Raw genomic sequence first — 14,009 nt, 5'->3', positions numbered from 1 at the left:
TTTGAATAGACAATACTTTATTGGAATAAGAAATATAAATAATTCATTTATAGAGATCTAATTAGGTACCTATATTAATAACACTCGTGTAACAACTACAAATATCTATAGGTACGACTTTTTCTGTGAATATCTAGAGCAAAACTGTTAGATACCTAGTTGTGTAGTTGATACCTACTGGTAGGCACTACTACCTAGTTAAATACTTCAACCTTAAATTAAAGCGGTATTATAAAAAGCGGACAAGGTGCTATAACAAACTCAATAAAACAGAAGCCGTGTAAAAAGGAATGTAAAAATTGTATTTAGGTCGTGTACCTTCCTATGTGAGTAAGTAGATAAATAAGTCTTAAGAGGGCGCAGTTCGGTACTTTCTTCATACAAACGTAGGCGGGTGATTACTACATTATTTGATATTGTACGCTCTAAACTAAGTATTATATCGGTTTGTCTTGCCATAATATAGGTTTATTGATATATAAAACATTGAAAAAATATTTATTTTAAAGTTACGAGCCTTGGAATATTTAATAAATAGGAATTTAACACGTAAATTTATGACAACTTTGGGCGTAAATAAATTAGATTAGGAGTGTGAAAATTCTAAACAATTTAACTTTAGGCATAGTTTATTTATCTATTGTAGGTACCTATTGAATATTGATAGTGCAACACCCCTCCATTGTCAAAAAGTTATTTTATATGCAAGATGGACGAAGTTGTCATGGTGCCATGTTAGTTTATATTTTGGCACGATAAAAGTATAAAATATAATATTATAATTATTGTCCTCTTATTCTAAGGTCGAAGGGGTTATCAATATCGCATCCTAATTCCTATAATAATATTATAGATGGGAAAGTTTTTTGTGAAGGATTTTTGGATGTTCGTTACTTCTTCACGCCCAATTTTGAAGCCTCAATAGCTCAACAGTTAGAGGGGTGAACTGAAAACCAAAAGGTGAGGTTCACACCTTGCACGTTGTAATTTTCGTGCCTACTCCTGGTGACGCTTAGTTTGAGGGAAAGGGGAATATTAGTCATTTAACATGGCCAATATTCTTATTTTGCTGTGGAATGGAGCCTGGCCCATGTGTATAACACTTATCAGGTTATACCCGAAATATCACATAGGCTAATTTTTATTTCGGATAATCGTAGTTCCCGAGGGAAAATTTTAAAAACCTATATATCCACGCGAACGAAGTCGCGGGCATTATCCAGTTACCTACTACAGCTGATGTGGAAATTTACTGATATTTACACAAATATTTGCGCCGAACTTTACATGATAGTTCAAGCAGAAAATATTTTACAATGCTAAATTAAGTTGTAATAAAATAAATATAAAAAATTATATGTGTAAATCCTACATATATTACATTACTAGTAGGTACCTTTAACCTATTTTGACTGCATCTGCATAGGTAATAATATTTCAATGTTAGTAGGTAAAATTGTGCTATAGATAGATACAAAATCATAACAATAACAATTAACAACAAAACAAACAATTTTTTTTAAATAAAACTATATTTTACAATTTTGTAGACTTTTCTATTAAATTGGACATTGTTTTCGGTAGGTACCTATCTAATAGTTGCCTACCTAATGGTTTTAGCAATTTCTAATTTTATAAAAAATTAACGCTCCACGTAATATACAACAGGATATAGATTTAAGAAAATAAATGAAATACTAGGAATATAGCTGTAATAATTAAATTAAATAGCTTAACTAATGGAAATAGCTTAAATAGCTTAACTAAATTAACTATTATCCTAAATCCTAATGTAAATAAGTATGTAATATTTATAAATTGGTTTAATAGGCAAAAAAAGTGCAAAAAGGGACATTTCGGCTTTATCTAATTAAAAATCTTGTATCCACTCCAACTAACTTGATATCACAAAGATAAGTAGATACTAATTAATGCCAAAAGATAATAATAGTTATAGTACGCGACAGGTCGACATGGCAATCGGGGTGGGCACGCTCCGCACACCCGCAAAATCCCCGCGCTAACCCAGTGCGGGATAGCGCAGACGCTGTGCGGGTGTGCGGGGCATACCCTGATTGCCATCTCCACCTGTCGCGAGAACTATTGGTACCTACCTAATTACATACTACAATTTTCAAGTTGTGACTAGCGATGCTAGCTAGTTTTTGGTAATACAATATGTGACAATTTGTTTACTGTGATTTATTATCAAGTTGTGAAACAATTTGATTAGAAACAACTTTTGTGGCTACGGCAGCATTTGGAATTAGAAAGCGGTCCATATCTTTTATTAACAAATTATCACCATCTGGTATTCCATATTTAAAAGTTATCAGCTCGGGATGCCTCTTCTTGGCTGTGATTTTTACTATCGTGGATAGAGGCCTCCTTGACAAAACTTTTGCTAGCCCCTTTTTGTTAGGTATTTCCCGTAATATTATCAAATGGGACTCTGTAACTACTAAATAAGATTCAAACATGTACCCATTCGATAAAACTTCCTGACATGGAAAATTATCAATGATACTCTGTCCTTTGAGGAATGTTTGAATTTCGACAATTTCATCAAGTAAATCTGTGTTCGAAACATCGCGGCGAAAATCGGAATGTGAATCCTCATCTTCATCATTAATACTAAAAACAGGAGGTACATTCCTGTATCTATTTTCTTTTCTGTCATTCGCTGAAACATGCCAGTCACCATTATTGACTGTGGAATTAGGATTAACTATGTATTCTATCAACTTCCCCTTAACTTCCTGGCTCTTAGCCTTCATAGCTGAAGACAGCTTGCTAAACAATTGGATAGATGGTATGTTGTCTCTAGGTTTGTTAATTGATGGGGTCACTCCTGTGTTATTATTGTTAGGTGCACAAACCAAACACATTGAAGTATTATGTTCTTCCAAGCAATCAGTCATATGAGGTCCAAAGTAGTCATGTATTGCTACAAAACCACCATCCAACATTGATACATGTTTAGTGTTCTTTTTTAAGAAAGACGCAACTACCATATGTGCATAACTGTCCTCTTCTGTTCTGCCAGAACTAACAAAACATAAGTGTTCACCGGCAGCAAGAGATCCCGCAGCTAAAGCCTGACGTTGAGCATTTAATAATCCCTGAACAGCTGTATTAAAAGCATTAGGCTCTTGTAACATCAAATTACAGTCTAGATGGAAGGCAGTAGACAAGTGCCCAGACTTATACTGTTCAGCCGGACGACAGTCAACCAAAAAGAACTTGACAGCATCCACATCTGCTGAATCTACAGTTGCACTTTCAATCAACTCGTGGACAGCTACAGGAAGACAAAGGGCTTGGGAATACAATTTGGAGTTTATTTCCAACCCACTCTCAGAGAATAACACTTCTAACACATCTTCACGGAAAGACACTGGTGTTTTTAATGAGTAATAATGAGCCAATGAACAAAAATCTGACACATCATTAGCATCAAGGTCCCCTGGCATTTTACGCAGTGTTTGAATAATTGACGCCTTATCTTCACTTTTCATTTGCAAAAGATTCTCTCTCGCATTTATAATCATAATAAGGCAAAGAAAAAATATAAAAAATGGATCTGATCTCTGGAAATACAAGTCCCACATAAAAAGCACCACCTCCAAATTGCATGTACCAGAAAATAGTGACCTAAGCCAAGGCATGCAATACTGTTCAGGTGTTATTCTTTTGGTGTCTAAAAATGAACAAAGCTCTGGGTCATGGTACTGAATTATCAATCGTAATATATGGAATGGTACTCCATTAGATACACATCCATTCGGAATGTACAACTTTAGAATCTTTTCAAATAAATTATATGTATCAGCCTTGTTCAATTTCAAGCTCAGCAATGGAAACAATATTTCAATCCAGCCATTATTAGAAGCGTAGGTGATAGATTTTGATTTACAGTGAAATGTAATAATAGATTCAATGTCAGAAATAACTGATAGTTTCTCATCATCATCATTATCGAGTCTTGTTGCAAACTTTTTAACATCGTCTCTTAATTCATTCTGATTAGTTAAATCAAATATTTCATCAAACAGAAGCAACTGATTACCAGTATCCTGACAGTTGAGGCAAACTAACCACACATCAGGCCTTAAGCTTTCTGGTATCCTTTTTCCTTTAGTAATTGCATTTATTTCTCGTGGAGTGCACCCATCTAGAAGACCAGATTCCAGCTCAATCAACCTGAAATAAAAAATTAATTTAATTAAAATGCTATTTTTTTTTTAATAGATATAGCGAGCAAGCGAGCAGGCGGGTCACCTGATGTTAAGTGATTACCGCCGCCCATGAACATTTGCAGCACCAGAGGAGCCGCCGATGCGTTGCCGGCCTTTTAGGAATTTGTTGGTCCGCCCCTTGAATAACCCCATGTTATAATCTAGTGGGAACGTGGGAACGCCGATGGGAGTTGGTTCCACAGTTTGCACGTGCGTGGAAAGAAGGATCTGGCGCAGCGGACGGTCGAAGTGCACCAGACACCCAGATGGTGAGGGTGAAATTCCTTACGGTGGCGCGCGGTGCGGTTGTAGAAAAAAGAGGGTGGAATGAGGTCAAAAAGCTCTTCAGAGCACTCCCCATTATACAGGCGATAGAACACGCATAGAGAGCTAACGTCTCTGCGGTGCTCCAGGCTTTCCAACGAGCCGGTTAGTTTGGGATCGTCCACAAGTCGAACAGCCCGCCTTTGGATCCGATCAAATGGAAGGAGTTGGTACTGGGGTGCTCCAGCCCAAAGGTGGGAGCAGTACCTACTCCATGTGAGGGCGGACTTGCGCCTTATAGAGTAGGAGCCTATGCTCGGGCGCGAAGTACCGCTTTGCTCTGTTGAGCACCCCAAGCTTTTTGGAGGCTAATTTGGCCTTGCTTTCCTAATACTAGATGTAAAACTAATGGGCAAGACTTTGAATGTGTAAATCTCATCGCCTCCAAAACAAAAACCCCCAGAATATTAGGTATGTAAGCGCAAGCCAAACAGGTAGGTCCATCAGGCATGCTTCGTTTGCCGTTTGTTTCATATCTTTTTGAATACATATAATACAATCGATTTTTTTTTAATTTAACTCTTTAATGTTAGTTTTCAAAGATTACCAGGTGCTATCATCTTCTTCAGCAGTCATTATTACATGCAGATGTGAAAAACAACAGCAGCTTAGCAGCTGTAATAGGCGACAATTCTTCTTTGCGGTCCAAAGGCTCTGGTATCCCAACAATACACTTTAAAAATAGTATGTGATTCACTTTTACGATTTTTATAGTAATATAAATATTATAATTAGGTATATTAAAATTGATAAGGTATTTTTATTTAGAAGGAAAATAGAATTAAAACAAAGAGTAATATATTGTAATCACCGTATATTCAATGTACTCTGTGGTAATAGCTGTGTACTTTTGATGAGCCTTCAACATACAAAGCCGTAGATAGAGTAATAAAGATAGATGCAAGAACGTTTGCTTTCTCATTCGCACTAAAAAGAGAGCACAAATAAAGTTACTAATGTGATAAACAGAGACGCAGCTAACCTATTTTTGTCCCTTATCGTGTAACTGGTTTTTTTCAAGAATACATACAAGAAGTTGCAAAACAAACTTTGAGAATTCGTGGCGTAATTGTATTTCTCATGAGTTATTTACTTGTTTTCACATAAAAAACGTTTAATACTAATATTGTTAATCGTTTAATACAAATATTGGCTACTAAATAATGGTAATAATTGTCGTGTTATTCATCGTTACGTCGTGCTATCGCTAGCTCATACGCGGTTACACAGTACTTAAATCTACCTATTATTCTATCTACGCCTTTTGTCACGTCGTCGATGGTGATTGGTGCATGGTGATATTAAATGTTATGGTCTGTACTCTGTGGTGGTGACTGGTACTACGGGTACTACTCGGTGATAAAGAGTAAAGACTCAAAAGGGCAAGAACCCAGAGCCGTAAAACCAGTTTAAAAAAACTCGGTGATAACAATAAATTGTAGCTAGTATATAGTAGATAATCTATGAATTGTAGGAAAAATTGAAAAATTCAAAGCGGTGATTCAAAGGCTATCCCTATTAATCTGTGTTCAAAGGACCACAAAATATCAAGAGTTGTTAGTTATCATTTTTCTATTCTAGATAAGATTACAATTTCCGCAGTGTTTCTGTTACGGAAATACTAACTAGCAGTTCAATTTCCTCATGCATGCTTGACGCCCGTCTTATCAAGTGATTATGTTAAACAATTTTGTGTGAAAATTAAAAGAAAAAGAATACTTGATTTCATGATAACACAGGGCAAAACAATATTCAGTATTCAACAGATAGACCCAAAATAATGAATATATCTCATATCTATTTACTATGTAAATGAAAAACTGAAAATGGAAGAATGGCGAAAATTATTTCCCAATAAAGAAGCTTTTATAGTATTCTCTCTATACATAATACTGTTTGTATTCCAAGGTACGTATATCACTAGTAAGATAATATATTTTCCTTAAAATTATTTATGTTGCATTTTTAATTGCAATAGTATTAATGTTTTAGTTTAAGTAAGTAGGTACAAAAAAAAACATTTATAATAACATTTCCTACCATTTAAATGAGATAAAATATAGAAACAATATTCACAGATTGTGTGTTAACTTTATTAATAAATATTTATTCAAATAATGTAAATTAGAATACCTACTCCAGTTTATGTAAAATTTTTAGGTGTGTTTATAACAGCATCAAAAACTGAAAATGGAGTGTATGACTACAACACTACACTTGTTGTATTTCTTTCCGAATTACTGAAGCTTTTTATATCAGGTGTTTTGTACACATACAAAAAGAAGTAAGTACAGTGATTGTAAAATAAGTAGTCCCAACATGCAGATGCAACATTGTAGTTTTTACACATTTTCACAGGTCATAAAGTAATTATTAAATATGCAAACTAAGATTACAATATGAATGTTGGCGTTTGCCTCATATTCCCACAATATGCCTCATGTTCATATTGCGCTCCTTCTTTGGTGCATGCTTACAGACTGGGTTTAGTTGTAGATTTATCATAAATCCACCGAGGTTTAAAAATTCAAGACTTATGATCATCATCCATTACATTGTGGTGCTCAACGAGTGGCCTGCGTGTTGACAGTATGCCTGTGGCAGTGTCGAGTAGCAAAAACGATATACAAACGAATGAATGAAATGAATGCTGTATAATATATTTTAGTAACAATTTTTTTTTGTGTTGTTTCAGAAATAAGCCTAACATTTTCCGAGCAGTTGTTATAAACTACAAGTTGGCTTTGTATTACTTCATCCCATCACTGTTGTACTGTTTTTACAACAATTTAGCTTTCATTAACTTGTCACATTATGATCCAACGTCTTATTATATTCTTCTGCAATTTAGAGTGGTTCTGACTGCACTAATTTTTCAGGTATTTATTATTTTATTATTATGAATAGAATACTTAGACTGCCTTATAAATCCTTGTGCTTTTTGTGGGCACAGATTATTAAGTAGCCATTTACTAACTGGGTAGCCTCGCATGGCCGCTTCGCAGTGGCGTGCACAGAGTTTGAAGCCAGGGTAGGCATTAGTTAGGTAGGAACTTGTTTACTGGCAGGTCATAATGAAAAATATGCATTGAGCTATTACTAGAGGGGTAAGCAGTGCATTTATGCCTCCATGACCTGCACGCCACTTCCGCTTCGGCCATGTTCCACTACAAATATTGCGAGTCTACCGCGCGTCGAAAAGCTGAGCCCAAATATTTTGAGAAAAAAGTATTTTTTTCAGCCCAAAAAAACCTTCATAGTTTTTTTATTGTGAATGACACAGTTGTTATTGATTTCTGTAAAACTCTAATTGTGTGACTTATGTGGTTTTTGAAGTGACCCACTCAATTCATCCGAACATTTGTCAGTTTCACTTACTGTCGAAATAAGTCCACAACGTAAGCGAGCTGCACAACATCCATGCTGAGTAAACGCAGCAAATGTTCTGAAGCACCTTCTCTTTGTGCACAACAAATGACCAACACTGCACAGATCTGCAGACTTCATCCACAGTACATAATATGCAATATATAGCCTATGCTACTTCTGAACAAAGTAGCTTTCTAATGGAGAAAGAATTATTAAAATCAGTTCAGTAGTTTCAGAGTTTATCAATTAAAAATACAGAAATATATTTTACCTCTGTAATATTAGTATAGATTGCATTGATAATAATTACATAATTTTAATTGTTAAATGACTCATATTTGTAGGGGTAATCTCAGACCATATTGCAAAATGCATCTTGTATTGATTATTACTGTTAGCAATTATTTATTGATAAGTGTGTTTAATGATGAATTTTTATTTTCAGGTTTTGTTTAAAAAGAAGCTTACCTATATTCAGTGGATCTCACTGGGCATACTTACATTGGGATGTATGATTAAGAACTTCGATGCTGCTACCAGGTCAGGAAAAGAGGAGTCAGATCTTTGGTCGCAAATATTTAACATATACTTTCTGTCAATCAACTTTCAAAACTTTTGCTCTTGTTTAGCTGGCACCTATAATGAGTATCTGCTAAAAACGAAGGGATCACATGTAGACATTTTCCTTCAAAATGTCTATATGTATTTAGATTCAGTTGTATGCAACTTCTTTATTTTAATGTATAAAGGTGAACTGAGCTCTGTATTTAGTGATTTCCAATCCTTGGGTGATGTATTTGTAATACTTATCACTGTCAACAGTGCCATAGTAGGAATAGTAACTAGTTTTTTTCTGAAAAATTTGAATTCAATCCTAAAAACATATGCCAGCGCTTTAGAGTTAATCATAACAGCTGTAGTATGTTATATTATTTTTAAAATAATTATTACATGGTATACAATTATATCAATATGTCTAGTTAGCATTGCAGTTGCAATGTATATGAAAAATCCTGTAAATAATGTAACACCCAATGCAGAAGATAAAAAACCTCTTATGGAAGTAGTGGTAGATTAGTTTTCTAATGACATTTTCCCTCAAACGTTATCACAAGAGCTAAATATTGAGTCACAAAATACCAGTACTAGTGTAAAATGTAAATGTTGAATTTTGAACTCACAACATATCTTTCATAGGTATGTTTTATTTTTGTGGAAGACATTCATACGGTTTACAGATCTCAACATAATGTTATTTATCTTGTAAACTAAAAGTCAATCCCAGGTTTAGATTCTTATGCTCCCTATAGACACCTATTAATATCACTTTAGATTTTATTGTATTCATTATTGACTAGTTAAATTGTGTTGTATCCTAAGTATTGTATTGACTAATAAGCATGAGAAAAACTGACTGACTGGTTTCTTTTTTTTTACAACTGTCTAGTTATAGATACAAAAATGCTCCTATTTGGATTATTGCAGTATCCAAACTTACTAGAAACTAGGCCCCTAACTATAGGCCATTCATAGGAAATGCTCAAAAGAAATTTAACCATTATTTGTAATAATTTGAGTCTCATTTTTATTTATTTTTAATGAATTGTAAATAGCCAAGGACATTTCATATTATTAAGCTTTCTTTGTTATTCTTGTTTATTATACTATAGTGTAATTTTGTCGCAGTTACTTAAAGCGCTCTACACACAAAGCCACCAGCCAGCCCACGAGACCAACAAGTTAGTTCGGCGTCTTAAGACAATTTTCCGGCGGCACTAAAGTCGAGGCTTGTCATACTCATTGAAAGCAGCGGCCAACGGAGCGAGTGGAACGCATGTAGCACGGGCGGGCGCAACCCCACGGCATGATTGTTTCAAAATAAGTCAGCGCCGAGTCTGCCGCGTTGGGCTGCCAGACCGACGGGTTTGGTGTGTAGAGCGCTTTAGAGTTTAGGCTACAGCTTTAATTAAATCTGTAATATTATTATTGACTATTTAATAGTCCAATATTACTTTTTAGTTAGGTATTTAGTTGAATTTTAAAAGTAAATAGGCATTTTAAAATAAAGAATGACAGATATTTTTGTTTCTTATTTTTTAAATAAATGTATCTACTCATTAAATAGGGAAAACAAAAAATGATAAGAAAAAAATATAAAATTATGGCTTTGAAAAGAAGAGTGACTGATAGTTGTCTAATTAAAAGTAAAACTTATGAAAGCTATATTATATTGCACAAAATAAATTATTATCTATAATTATTAACATTATCTACAAATTCTACAATATCAAATATGCTAAGAAAATGATCTTGTCAGCCATTTTTAATTAATTTTACTTCCAGATTAAGTTTTTCACAATAATTTATATAGGCTTGTAGAGTAGAGTGGTAACATACTTCTTTCTATACCTATGTGTCGCAGAGAGCACCATTACACCATCTTTGATTGATAAGGCATACAAATGGTTTAACATCACATGGTTTGGTTCTGGCAATAAGGTAGGTTCACACTGAAAATATTAAAAAAACAAACAATTATTATTTCAGATCAAAGGTGATTTTTATCATCACAACAGTATTTACGTCGTATATTTTTAAAGCCGCAAAACTGTCCTATTTGATCTAGTAGGTAATTATGATGCATGCTCAAACTTACATATTATATTATGTATAAACTTAACTTTTTATTTATTTTACTAGAAACATAAAAATTCCTAGATTTTAGAATTATAGAGAACACTTACAGATAATGGAGTGTCTTTGTTCAGTATAACTTGCAAAAGATGTGGTGGCAAAATAGGGGGTCCGTATACTTTCTCCCATGGCTTTGACTGTGGAATTTCCTAAAACAAATAAAATTACTTATATAATATTTCAAAGTCAAAGTCAAATTATTTATTCAGAATAGGTAACATGTTACATTTACTGATAGTCAAAATTGTAAATTTGTAGTATGATATAATGGTGATAATATTTTTTGCTCCTATGACATAAAAAGAGGTTCATAAAATGGATTCTAATGAGAACAACCATTTAAGAAACTCAGAAATATCGCCTATTCGCGACTACATGTTACTTCAAAAACTTGATTTTTAAAATATGAAATGGCTGTATCTTGTTTATGTTAAGTTGATGTAAAATATTTCCTGCCGGCTACTGTAGTGTCATTGGTATTTGGCCATGCAACAATGGTTATTGTGCACCTGAAAAGCTTCTAAACTAGCCCGTTTAATGCTGTTAACATGTTAAAATTTCAGTATTTCTCTTTTTTCCAAGGCCGAAAATTCGCAAAACTTCAGCTCGAAAACATTCCATGCTTTCACATGAAACATTTGCAGACCCAATTAATTTAAATTGAATCTAGAGGCTTTTAACGTCCACCAATTCCAAAATCCAAGCATCCAACCCAAAAAAAACCTCAAGCGCAATTTGTAGATTAAATTTAACAAATATCTAAATGAATATGTAGTCTATAAGTTTAAAATAATAAAAATAACTGATACCTAAATGGAATATTTATCTATAAATAATGGTTGTTGTAAAACCTTATTGCTAAACAAGGAGGTCAGATCAAGAACCTTTTTAGTAAGGCTAGGAATAAGAACAATGAACAAATGATTGAGTACCTGAGAATATTCAGTTTGTGCGCCACTACGAACTCCCTCACTGTCCTTGGCTAATGCTTGAAAGACTTCAAAGTCAGACATTTTTACTGTGACTAAGTTATTTTTAGACCCCATGCCATTGTCTACAAGTTTCTGGAATAAATGAACACTACATAATTTTAAATGAAAACTAGTGTATTTTCCACAACTGTCTGCCTTGAATTTATCATCAGTCTACTGCAAGAACAAGGCAAGAAAAAACTCATTTATTGCAAGAAAAACCGGCCAAGTGCGAGTCATGCTCGCGCAATGAGGGTTCCGTACTACAGTCGTATTTTTTCGACATTTTGCACGATAATTCAAAAACTATGATGCATAAAAATAAATAAAAATCTGTTTTAGAATGTACAGGTGAAGACCTTTCATATGATACCCTACTTGATATAGTCACTCACTTCGAAAGTTGAAAATACTAATTATTAGTTCATGACCACAATTTAATTTTTTTTTGTGTGATCTAACCCTAAATTCACGGTTTTCAGATTTTTTTCCCAAATGTCAGCTATAAGATCTACCTACCTGCCAAATTTCATGATTCTAGGTCAACGGGAAGTACCCTGTAGGTTTCTTGGCAGACAGACAACAAAGTGATCCTATAAGGGTTCCGTTTTTCCTTTTGAGGTATGGAACCCTAAAAATCATCTACATACTACAAAAACTATCTTTATATATTTGTTTATGAAAAGTTTTTATTAAAACATGATTATCTAAACTTCTACATTCAATAAGTTGCAACTTACCACAGTAGGATCATGCCGCCACTCCCCATCAACAAAATATTTGTATTGATGTTCTCCTTCAGGCAAATCTATTATAGTTACAAAATCACCATGAGATTTCACCATAGGAATAGTTTTCCAGTCAGTGAAAGTACCACTAATGAAAACCTGAAATATAAATCTTACATATAACATTTTGTTAAAGTTGGTTTAAACAGATGGGTCTTCATAATCTATACTAATATTATAAATGCGAAAGTGGGTCTGTCTGTCTGTCTACTAGCTTTTCACAGCTCATCCGCTTGACCGATTTCAACCAAATTCGGTACAGAGATAGCTTGCAGCCCGGGGAAGGACATAGGCTACTTTTTTATCCCGGAAAATCAAAGAGTTCCACGGGATTCTAAAAACCTAAATCCACGAGAACGAAAGTCGCGGGCATCATCTAGTATTTTATAATATTAGTACGGATTTGTGTCATCTGGTTGCTTTATTGCCAACAAAGCAGTTGACTCAAATATTAAGTACATAATATTAGTTGTTTGTAGATTTCTAGATTATTTTAAAATACCCCTAATCCTAGAAAGATGTTTATATTACCATAGTATACATTAAAGATTACAGACTGATCTAGGTACTTAGTCTATAACTAATACTATATAATACCACAGCTTATAAGTATTTAAACATAATAGTAAACAAATTATGTAGATTTTCATTTATACTCGGAATGTAGGATTCAACAACTCCTTGATATATTGAACTGTAGGTTATATTCTACATACGCCGATGACAATTGATACAAGTCTGATGTATATAGTTTGCAGAGCTTTAGAGACAAAATACAAACCTGTTTACCGCCTCCATCCCATTTAAATACTGTTGGTTAACACCTTACATCTTCAGCTACTTTTTCCTCTGTCAGTGTGTTAGATCTTCTCGCATTACTGTTTCCTCCACATCGTGTTCGGGCACGGCTTTCGTATAATAGGGAGCTCCATCCTCAATGTTATTGTCGTCCTCTCGTGCACTTCGATCGTCCATCTATTTCTTGTCAAAAGTAAAAGCTTCCCCTTCTTTAGCAGGCGAAGAAGAACCTTGATCGGGCTGTTTCGTTGTATGATCCTTGTGCCACTCTTTTGGTTGATTACTCCCAGCGTTTCCCATGTTTTTTACGAAAACCCTGACAAAGGTGTCACAAATAACTTGATTCATTTAGAAGCACTTTATTGTAAGTAGGTAAACGAACACAATATTGGAATTATAGCCAAAGTTTTTTTTAATTTGTTTTCATTAAGTAAAACAAATTAAACCATTATATTACAGGAACAGTTACAAATAAATACATTAATTTCATCCATTTTTTAAGTAATAGACAATTAAAAAATAACCTTAAGAACTTGACTTTTTTAACTGGCTTTATGGCTGGCTCGGGGTTCTAAGTTCTAACCTTTTTAGGGTTCCGTACCTCTACAGGAAAAACGGAACCCTTATAGGATCACTTTGTTGTCTGTCTGTCTGTCTGTCTGTCAAGAAACCTACAGGGTACTTCCCGTTGACCTAGAATCATGAAATTTGCAGGTAGGTAGATCTTATAGCTGACATTTGGGGAAAAATCTGAAAACCGTGAATTAGGGTTAGATCACACAAAAAAATTAAATTGTGGTCATGAACTAATAATTATTTTTTCAATA

The 14,009-nt window shown here is 34.1% G+C and overlaps 3 protein-coding genes across 3 annotated transcripts; 1 reads left to right on the top strand and 2 right to left on the bottom strand.

Annotated features, from left to right (window-relative positions):
* Window positions 1-5,370, bottom strand: TBC1D23 (TBC1 domain family member 23). Its single transcript, XM_034970981.2, has 2 exons — window positions 5,110-5,370; window positions 1-4,203 (listed from the first exon to the last, which is right to left on the bottom strand). The coding sequence occupies exons 1-2, from the start codon at window positions 5,136-5,138 to the stop codon at window positions 2,193-2,195; spliced, it is 2,040 nt and encodes a 679-aa protein (XP_034826872.1). The 5' UTR covers window positions 5,139-5,370; the 3' UTR covers window positions 1-2,192.
* A 665-nt stretch (window positions 5,371-6,035) lies between these two features.
* Window positions 6,036-10,010, top strand: senju (UDP-galactose transporter senju). The gene is made up of 4 exons (XM_034970885.2): window positions 6,036-6,470; window positions 6,723-6,846; window positions 7,258-7,441; window positions 8,377-10,010. The coding sequence occupies exons 1-4, from the start codon at window positions 6,389-6,391 to the stop codon at window positions 9,007-9,009; spliced, it is 1,023 nt and encodes a 340-aa protein (XP_034826776.1). The 5' UTR covers window positions 6,036-6,388; the 3' UTR covers window positions 9,010-10,010.
* A 237-nt stretch (window positions 10,011-10,247) lies between these two features.
* Window positions 10,248-13,822, bottom strand: alc (5'-AMP-activated protein kinase subunit beta-1). Its single transcript, XM_034970886.2, is given in 7 exon segments — window positions 10,248-10,441; window positions 10,676-10,774; window positions 11,558-11,689; window positions 12,337-12,483; window positions 13,166-13,254; window positions 13,257-13,498; window positions 13,707-13,822. Coding segments are annotated over 6 exon segments (840 nt in total). The 5' UTR covers window positions 13,483-13,498; window positions 13,707-13,822; the 3' UTR covers window positions 10,248-10,294.
* Window positions 13,823-14,009: the final 187 nt, after the last annotated feature.

This window comes from Maniola hyperantus, chromosome 8 (assembly GCF_902806685.2).
Source record: "Maniola hyperantus chromosome 8, iAphHyp1.2, whole genome shotgun sequence".
Lineage (NCBI taxonomy): Eukaryota > Metazoa > Arthropoda > Insecta > Lepidoptera > Nymphalidae > Maniola > Maniola hyperantus.
This window is presented reverse-complemented; position numbering and strand designations above follow the sequence as displayed.